The sequence below is a fragment of the Rhinopithecus bieti genome, unplaced genomic scaffold, assembly GCF_001698545.2.
Source record: "Rhinopithecus bieti isolate Rb0 unplaced genomic scaffold, ASM169854v2 scaffold_11380, whole genome shotgun sequence".
In the NCBI taxonomy this organism is placed as follows: Eukaryota; Metazoa; Chordata; class Mammalia; order Primates; family Cercopithecidae; genus Rhinopithecus; species Rhinopithecus bieti.
The window spans coordinates 3022786-3033004 of NW_016807225.1; the positions used below are offsets into that span (position 1 = coordinate 3022786).

A 10219-nucleotide genomic window follows, 5' to 3' on the forward strand; every position below is an offset into this window, starting at 1 on the left:
AAGGGTGATACTGCTACCAGGGTACTGACTTGTGACAAGTTCTGTTATAAACCCTTGACCTGTTTAACTCCTTTAAGCCCTTGAGGTAGGCATGGCTATTATCCCATTTTACAAGTGAGGAAAATGAGGCACAGAGAAGTTAATAACTTGCCTAAAGTCACACAGCCTTCAAGTAAGGTACACAGGATTTCAACAGTCTGGCTCCAGTGTCTCTGCTGCCACCCCCTGGTGACCTCTTGAGAAATGTCCTCTGTAGATGCCAATCTCTCCCTGGGTTTGAGCCCCAGCTCTGTCATTAGCTTCTGTGACCTCCGACTGGCACTTAACCTCTCTGAGCCTCAGATTGGCTCTCTGTGAAGCGAGGGTTCTGAAGATACCCCTGCCTGCCTCCATGCTGCCTCCTGGACCCCAAGATGGCACCCACGCCAGGCAGCACTCCCCAGCCAAGCCTGCTAATGCTCGTCCTTGTGCCTGCAGATTCCATGTACATCGAGGATCTGGAGGCCGTCCAGAAGCTGCAAGACCTACTGCACGAGGCGCTGCAGGACTACGAGCTGAGCCAGCGCCACGAGGAGCCCCGGAGGACGGGCAAGCTGCTGCTGACGCTGCCCCTGCTGCGGCAGACGGCCGCCAAGGCCGTGCAGCACTTCTATAGCGTCAAACTGCAGGGCAAAGTGCCCATGCACAAACTGTTCCTGGAGATGCTGGAGGCCAAGGTCTGATGGCCCTGCACACGGACCAATACCCACCTACAGAAGGACAAATGGACAGACCGAGGTGGAGACCTCCACAGCCACCAGCCTCCACCTTCAACTCCTGTATCATGGCTCTGAGCTGTCCCAGAGGCAGGGGTTTCTCACCTCCTGGCTGTGTGCAGACTCTCGGGTGCAGTGGGGCGGGGGACGGGGATGGGGGGGCAGGGGTGCGGGGCTCATCTGTAACTGGCTTTTTCTTTGGTATGTCTTTCCTTCTCCATGGGCGGTGCGGAGGCCTGGGCCAGGGCTGACTCCCTTCAGGAGTGGAGACCACTGGAGCAAGTGCCCCCTCCCCTCCACTGAGCCACCAAGAGGCAGCGTGTGCGTTTCCTAACTCCCTTGCCTCCTCCCCGCTCCGCGGCCTGGGTGGGCAGTGCTCAGGCTGGGTACCACCCGGAGGTTTTCCTTCTGCAGAGGGCAGGTATGCAAGGGAAAGCAGCATCTTTCTTCCAGAGGCCCTGCCTGCTCTGAGATTCTCTGGGGCCCCTCAAGAGGCCCCATACCTGCCACAGTTCCCACTCAGCTTTCAGCCAGGGCGGACCCACAGGAGAGCAGCGGCTAGAGCTCACGTGCTTCCTGGGCACCCCACCCCTTGGGGCCTAGCCCCCTGCCTGTCACCCACTGTGCCAGTGTCCACCTGTCCTCCTCCTCTTCTCCTCCCCTGGGAGTCCCATGCTACTTCCTGACCCTACCTCAGAGCTCACTCACCCAGTGGGTTCAGCCAGCCATGGTGACTCCAGGGCCTGTAGACAGGAACGCGCTGGCACAGAGAAAAGCGGGGACCATATCATCCTCCCCAGAACCCTCTCCTGCCTCCTGCCTTCCCCCTCTCCCTGAAGGGCAGGTCCAGGCCAGGTGAGCCTGTGAGGAGCTCAGGAGCCTGGCTCCATCTGAGAGCACTCCAGAGGGGGAGGATCAGGGCAGGATGGGCAGAGGCCCAGACCCATCTTTGCCAAGCACAGAAAGGCCCAGCAGCTGAGTAAGTAGGCAGGGGAGCCCCAAAGAGAGGAAGCTCAGTGGGGTGGCCCGCCTCATCCATCCTGGCTTCCTTTCCCTGCACTCAGCATCATACTGCAGGGCTGGTGTGCCAGTGCCACAGGAGGGGTGCCCTCACACCACCCTTGCACCACCAGAGGTTTGGTGTAGCTCCCCTGGGCACTGTGAGCATGCCAGCTCTCTGGCAGGATGCCTGCAGTCCCCCTGGCTGTGCTGGGTGACCAACCATCCTGGGATGTTTCTTTGTCCCAGGAAACTCCTCCACTCCAGGCACATTGGGACAGTGGGTCACCCTATTTCTGTGGCCCCTATTTCAGGGGCCAAGGTGGCACTCTGCTCTGTCACTTCCTGCTCAAGCTGGAGGACCCAGGCAGCAGGGCATCATGCCCAGCTGGCATCTGCTATCCATCTTTTCTAGGGAAAGCATTTCTGGTCACCCTATTTCTACTTCAAAGTTTTCACTCATTCCAGGGGCAGCCCTGAACACCCATTTGTGCTCACATGTTGGCTAAGGGCAGCTTAGAGGGTCTCCCAAGGACGAAAGAGTATCAAGCCATGAAGGAAAATCCGGATCAGCTGCCTTCGCAAGCAGGACTCAGAGCAACTCCCCGGGGGTCCCCAATCAATGCCCCTCTAGTCCAACCCCCTCACCGAGAGAGGCAGGCAGATCTCACCTGGCACTAGGACACCAGGAGGCCAGATGCCTTTCTGCAGCTTTTCCATGGAAGCCCTGGTACTGCCTCCCTGGTTCTACCCCAGGAACCTCCCAGCCTGGGCTTCCGGGCTCGGACGTGCTGAGGTCATCCCAGACAAGAGGGCTGGCTGAAATCCACAAACCGCAGAGCAGCTCTCTGATGGTGTCCCACACAGAAAATGTTAAGGATTCCAAGAGTCCTCCCAGACCAGTGGTGTGTCCCCCCCCCAGCTCTGCTTGCCTTTGGGGAATCAGGTCTGAGTCACTTGATGAGTAGGTACTGGAGCCATTACCCAGGATGCTGCATCCCTAGACCTCCATGCAGCCCATCTTTCCTCATTTGGGTGGAGGCACACATTCGGGGCAAAGGCCCCTTCCCGGCATCAAGGAACACCAGCTACAAACCAAGTCTAGCACAGTGTTTAGAGGCTCTGCCTTGAGGTTCTGCTCCGGGGAAGCCTTCACAGTAGAGACCTTGGGGTGTGCGCTTTGGGGCTCCCTCAGTCTCTCACTGTGCTGTGTCCTTGCAGCGGGGCCAAGGTGGCACCCTGCTCTGTCACTTCCTGCTCAAGCTGGAGGACCCAGGCAGCAGGGCATCATGCCCAGCTGGCATCTGCTATCCATCTTTTCTAGGGAAAGCATTTCTGGCTCACCATGTAAAATCTGGCTTGGAGCGAGCTGGTGTTCTGCACACTGCCTCACTGGACCTTGTGTTGCTGCGAGCGCCCTCACTTCAGAGCTCCTCTAGCAGAGTGGGGCGGAAGTCCTGTTGGTTGGTGTCCATGAGGTGGAAGCTGCTTTTATACTTAAACCTCAGATCACAACAGGAAATGTGTCAGTAACAATGGAACTCCATCCAATGGGAAAGTTCTTGGTACTGAAAGCGTCCATTGGACACTCAGAAAAGAAGTTTAGGGGCCAACTTCTTACCTGGAAGTCTGGCTAGATGAGGACCCTCTCCGGGGGACAGGACTTACTTAGTGGAAGGTGGTGAAGTGAGGAGAGTTTAGGGGACCCTTCCCCCAATGGAACAGATCTCAAGTTTACCCCAAACCTGCCATTTCTGGAAAATCTGTAAAGAGGAAACAGCCCGTCTCAGTTGTACTCTCATGATACAGGTCATTTGAAATGAACCAAGAAATAAAACATAAAAATCCAACCATGGAGAAGGTGGTATGGCTGGGTTTTGTTTGGTCCCCTTGTCCTCATACATTCTAAAGTTTCCAGACTGGCTTTGTCACTTTGTGAACTTGTCACGTGTGAAACCCAATCTTTGCATATAGGGAGCTTCCTTGGGCCACACTTTAAGAACCAAGTAAGAGACTCTCAAGACTCCAGGAGAGTCAGGAGGCCATGGCAGAGCCTTAGAGGAGCTGGAACCTGCACCCACCCGTGTTGGGGGCCCCCTTTCCCCATAGACTCCGCCCTCCCTCTGTGCAGATGGAAGTGGCAGGGGAGGGTGACCAGCTTGTGACAAGAAGACCTAAGGGTCCAGAGTCCATGCTCACGGAACAGCACCAAAGAAAAGCACTATGTGGAAAGATTGTTTTATTTTCTAATAATGATAATATGGCTGGAATGGCTTCTTAAGATGTATATATTTTTTAAAATGGCAGTTCCGCATTGCAGCATCACCTACTTGTACGTCTTTCTGCCTCTGTATACGTTCTCCCAGAAATCCCATGTAAGTCAAATGCCCTAGGATTCTTCCATTCTGGTCCCATGTATCTGGAATCTAATAAATAAGGAAAGGAACTATTGAGTTTCTTCACACATTGTCTTTCTGGGCTGACTGTCCCCTGGACAGCATTGCCCTCGGGTCTCAGGCTGAGGCTAGGAGAGGCCATTGGAAGAGGCAACCCAGCCACAGTGTTCCCTGGAGAGTCCCATGGTGTCATTTTAAAAGCATGTTCATCAGCAAAGCTCAGGAGTGCAACTGGAGAAGTATGCTGCAGGTCTGAGAAGTTCCCTGTTGCTTTTATGCTTTTAATATCAACGGCAAGGCAATCATTAATGCCAGAGAAATGAGATATCAGATATATGTAAATGAAAACCAATTCATTGCCTTAGGATTTCGAATTGCATCTGTGACACACACAACACTGATAGCACAGCCCACGTGTTATTCCAGGACACACACAGGACCAGTGAGAAGCAGAGGGGAGGGCCTGAAAGAGATCAAAGAAGACATTTCAAGATGCCTTTTGTTGCAAGTAAAAGACACCCTAGCTTATACCAGCTTACTGGATTTATATGTGACTCCAGAAGTGGGGTAGGCATCAGGCAGGGTTTGATCCAGAGGTTCACAAAGTAAATAAGAGTTGTGGTTCAACTTTTCTGATTCCCCCTGTTCTTCTGTGTGTTTGTTTCATCCTTATGCTGGCCTCTTTCCTGGTAGCAAGAAGGCTTTCAGTTTTTTGTTTCACACCCTGGGGAAGAGAGAAAATCTCTTTCTGCAAAAATGGAAAATGTCTGAACTTCTTTCTGAACTCCATTTTGTGTCTATCCCTAAATGAATCCCTGTGACCAGCTTGGGGTAGAATTAGTTCCACTCAATGGCCTAGCTGCCACACTGTGGGAAAGGGGTGGGTTGGAAGTCTAGAAGTCTAGAAGACAGCCAACCATAATGCCCACAGAACCCACATACATGGACAGCTCAGGGTCTGGTCAACTTTCAGTGAGAGGTTTGTGAGTCTCCTGAAGCTCTTGAAAGATACGAACCACATGGTTATCTTTGCATTCAACACCTTCATGCATGGTATGCATTATGTACTTGTGGGAATGAAAGTACTCAATTTGTAGATTCTTTTTAGGTAATTCACCTTAAAAGAATGCACACATGGCTGGTATTTATGCTGCTTTCTTAAGAAAAAAGTAACTAGGAAAAAAAGTCAACCATAATATCATGTAATGCAGTCAAAATGAAAATCTTTATTTGTTTATCTGTATATTAGGATATTCTGTGCTACTTTTTCCATTTATACATGTAATTGTGATCAGACCAACTAATAGCTCATATTTTCAAAGACTTAACCCTCATCCGTATCTCCATCTCCATTCATTCTCTAGTCTCTCTTTTTTGTTGTTGTTGTTGTTTTTGTTTTGTTAGCAAAAAAGTGAAGCTTCAAAGAAAGGGGAAAAACTCAACTAATAGTCATTCATTCATTCTTTCATTCATTCAACAAATATTTACTGAGGATCTACCCTGTTCCAGACACTATTCTGGGCACGGAGACTATCTCCATAAAGAGAACAAACAAGGACGAGCACGGTGGCTCACACCCGTAATCCCAGCACTTTAGGAGGCCTAGGCGGGTGGGGTCAAGAGTTTAAGACCAATCCTGGCCAATATGGTGAAAACCCATCTCTACTAAAAATACAAAAATTAGCTGGGCATGGTGGCACACACCTGTAGTTACAGCTACTCGGGAGGCTGAGGCAGGAGAATGACATGAACCCGGGAGGTGGAGGTTGCAGTGAGCCAAGATCAAACCACTGCACTCCAGCCTGGGTGACAGAGCGAGACTCCGCCTCAAAAAAAAAAAAAAAAAAAAAAAAAAAAAAAAGGGGAGAGAAAAAAAAAAAGAAAGAGAGAGAGAGAGAAACAAGAACAAACTAAATCCATCTTCATTTTTCATGGAGCAGACAGTCTGTTGGGAGGAAGACAGAGAAAATAAGCACAGCAAATAACCAAATTATATAGTTTGTTAGAATGTATATAGTGTAAGTGAGTTGGGGGAAGCAAGGTATAGGTGAGCAGAAATGGCGTGGAGGCTACAATTTTTTTTTTTTTTTTTTTTTTTAAGACAGAGTCTGGCTCTGTCTCCCAGGCTGGAGTGCAGTGGCGCAATCTCGGCTCACTGCAAGCTCCGCCTCCCAGGTTCACGCCATTCTCCTGCCTCAGCCTCCTGAGTAGCTGGGACTACAGGTGCCTGCCACCACGCCCAGCTAATTTTTTGTATTTTTAGTAGAGATGAGGTTTCACCACGTTAGCCAGGATGGTCTCCATCTCCTGGCCTCGTGATCCGCCCTCCTCGGCCTCCCAAAGCGCTGGGATTACAGGCATGAGCCACAGTGCCCGGCCTACAGTTTTTAAAGGAGTGATCAGAGCAGTCTCAATGAGGATGTTACACTCAACAACAAAAGTTAAAGAAAGTGAGGATTATGTGGGTGTATGGAGGGAGAGGTTTTCACGCAGAGAGAGCAGCCAGGGCAAAGGCCCTGGGGTAAGACTATGCTTGGTGTATTCAGTAAGCATCAAGGAAAGGAGTGTGGGTGAAATGGAATGGGTGAGGCCTTGGGAAACAAGGGACACAAGGTGATAGTAAGTGTGGCTCTCACGCTAAGAGATTACAGGAGGAACCAGTGGAAGCGTTTGAATACAGGGGTGATGCAATCACACATTTTAATAGGACCACTTTCAGTTGTTTTGTGGTTTGCTGGGCTGTTGTTTCTTTGAAAGTGTCTGACTGGACATTGAACATGGTGTTGGGGTTTTATCTGGGTCAGCTGTGGTCCTTCCCAGCTAATAATTCCTTCTCACACCCAGCCAGCCCCTCCACTGTTCTCTACCTGTCCTCATAGGCAAGAAAGTAAATTAAACTGGTGAACATAGGTTTGTGGAGTAGAAGGAGCTTAGCGATCACCTTTTATGTCATTATTTGTCAGGTGAGCGAAATAACCCAAAAGTGAGCTTCTGGGGAAAAGACCCTCACTAGAAGAATCAGAACTTAACCTCACCCTTGATTTTTCAAAAACAGTGTGGGGTGCTGGCAAGTACACAACTGCGTGACTAGATTTAGACCAGGAGTTCACAAATGGGGGCAATTTCCCACCCAGGGGACACTTGGCAATGTCTGGAGACTTCTTTTGTTGTCACACTGAGCGTAGCTACAGGGGTGGAGGCCAGGGATGCTGCCAGACATCCTACAGGGCATGGGATAATCCTCCACTGAAAGAATTATCTTACCGCAGATGTCAGTGGTGCTGAAGTTGAGAAACCCTGTTTAGATGTACTCTGGGCATTATTAAGGAAGAACTGGAAGCCACTCTTCTAGAAGGGCCCCTGTGTTCCACCCAGAGTTCCAGGAAACACAGTGTGGGGGCGTCAACTCCTGTTACCAAGCTCTTCCCCCAAGTGCCATCTGCACCCCACCTGGTCTCACTCTACCCTGACACTTCTATGCTCTGATCTTCTATCAGGGGCAAACATCCTATGCTCTGCATGAGCAGTTTCTGTTCAGACTCAGCCTTCAGGTCCAACCAAGTTCTTCCCCCCAATGCTATCTCCACCCTACCTGGCCTCACTCTACCCTGACACTTCTATCATGGGCAAACATCCCATGCTCTGCATGGACAGTTTCTGTTCAGACTCAGCCTTCAGATCCAAGGAGAGACCGCTCTGGTTCTGCAGTCTGCCCCAGCCTGGTTCCTTTCTATGTCAACTTTTGGTTTTGTGAAGCCAGGCAGCACCTGTGGCTTCAGGTCTCAAAGAAGTGGAGACCCTTCTTGGCAGACCTAAGAGGCCCCCGTTGAAGTGTGCTAAGAACAAAGGTGACTCTACATCCTCATCTTCCTCACCCCAAGTGGCCCCAGTCCCTGGCTGCCTGTCCCTACACTTGTGGTCTACCTCTGGGTTTTCTCTCTTTACTTCCTCCCCTTGCCTGGGATGGGCAGGGGCTCCTGGGGTTGGCCATTCGAAGTCCAGCATCTGATGGTCAGAAGTGAAGCCTTCTCTGCAGAATGGTGGGGAAGGAGAGCTAAGAGACTTTTGAGACCTTTTCTCCTACCTACTTTTTCAAGGCAATTGATCTCACTTCTACAGACATCTCTCCCTTATCAGCCCAAAATTCCCACCCACCTATGCAAAGATCCCATTGTCAGCTGTCACAAACCAGGACCAAGCCACAAGGCACAAGGGCTTTCACTTGAGTACTGAAGAGTCTCTTCCACTTCCCTTGTGGAGGAGAAGGACAGGCAGAGCTTTCCATCCCCTCCTCCCAGAGGCACACAGGACAAGCTTGGAGCAAGACTAATACAGGGATGGGCAAAAAGGAGGGGGCCAACTAGGTGCCTGGGCTGGCCCAACAACCCACCTGTCATGTAGTCTGTACTTCCACCCCACTCCCCCCTCCTTTTTTTTTTTTTTTTTGTTGAGACAGTCTTTCTTTGTTGTCCAGGCTGAAGTGCAGTGGCACGATCTTGGCTCCCTGCAACCCCTGCTTCCTAGGTTCAAGCAATTCTCCTGCCTTAGCCTCCCAAGTAGCTGGGATTACAGGTACCCACCACCATGTCCAGTTAATTTTTATATTTTTAGTAGAGATAGGGTTTCACCACGTTGGCCAGGCTGGTCTCAAACTCCTGAGCTCAAGCAGTCCACCCGCCTCAGCCTCCCAAAGTGTTGGGATTACAGGTGTGAGTCCAGCTATCAACCCCATTCTTCAGATTACGACATGGATGCACTGCCCACTGCACCAAGAGGGCAACCTATCAACCTCATTCTTAAGATCCCTATTTAATACATGTCCCAGGTAAAACCCCGATGCCATGTTTAATGCCCAGTCAGTCACTTGCAAGGAAACAACAACCCAGCAAACCCCAAAACAACTGAAAGTGCCACAAGTCTTCACTCCCCTTCTTCTCATCCCTCCCCTCACTGATCCATCCCTGATCCAGATCTGCGTAGCCCCTTAAACATTTTCCCATTTTCCTGCCCAGGTTAAAGGGCTAGAGGCTGATCCAGTGAGCAAAATTTCTTCTTCAGCAGAGGATATGGGGCAGGGGTGGTGAAGGAAGACTGGAAACCTCACCACCTATGTCTTTTATCTTGCCTCAGTTGCAAATTCACTTCACACTCCAAGAATAGAAACTGTGAACCTGAGAGAGCTGTCCTTTGCCTGCCCTGAGACTTTGCTGTGTGCGTTGTCCTTCTACAGAACCAGGATGTGCCCCTCTGGGACCCACCTCCAGGCCCAAAGGCTGTAGCAGTTGTTTTAAGTCTTGTTTCAGCAAGCACCCAGCAAGGCTGGGCCTTTCCAACCTAAGGCATGCCCTCTCCCCTCCAATGCGCCTGAATTTTCCCAGTTAATTCTACCAGAGCAGTCTCTCCTTGGACCTGAAGGCTGAGACTGAACAGAAACTGCCCATGCAGAGCATGGGATGTTTGCCCCTGCTAGAGGTGTCAGGGTAGAGTGAGACCAGGTGGGGTGTAGATGGCATCGCGGGGGAAGGGCTTGGTAACAGGAATTGACGTCCCCACACTGTGTTTCCTGGAACTCTGGGTGGAACACAGGGGCCCTTCTAGAACAATGGCTTCCAGTTTTTCCTTGACATTTGACTCATTATCTATTTCTCATTCATTCATCATCTGGCACAGGGCTGGATTTGCGGGGTATGTTGGGAGCTCAGAGTTTATCTGGGAAAGTAAACATTGAACTAGTGGTTTACAAGTGTATTTTATTACAGGAGACTTTTAGCAATATAAGAGAGACTTTAATGGAGGCAGGCACCAAGCTGGCCACTAAAGGTAGGGATGGTGAAGAACAGTTACCCAAGGACATCAGCCCTGGGGCAGCAGGTTGCGGCCAAGTCCTGAAGGAGTGGAGTTAAACAGGTGAGGGAGGAAACAGTGTTTCCGGAAGAAAGAAGAGAAATGCTGTTCAGGGAAGAAAGAGAGAGAGAGAGGCTGCTCTGCTCCATGCCTGCCCAATAAACTGGAAGAAGACCACCTGATTGGTTGAGTGGGGCCAGAGATGAGGAAGAAAAGAGAAGGCTG

The 10219-nt window shown here is 50.6% G+C and overlaps 1 protein-coding gene across 6 annotated transcripts in view; it reads left to right on the forward strand.

Annotated features, from left to right (window-relative positions):
• Positions 1 to 889, forward strand: part of ESRRB (estrogen related receptor beta) — a 188119-nt gene extending 187230 nt beyond the window's left edge. For all 6 annotated transcript variants that reach the window (XM_017880579.1, XM_017880577.1, XM_017880578.1 and 3 more), the window contains one exon: positions 478 to 889. In XM_017880579.1, coding sequence (XP_017736068.1) covers positions 478 to 722 — 245 coding nt within the window. In that variant the 3' untranslated portion in view covers positions 723 to 889. The remainder of the gene's footprint in view (positions 1 to 477) is intronic.
• The last annotated feature ends 9330 nt before the right edge of the window (positions 890 to 10219 follow it).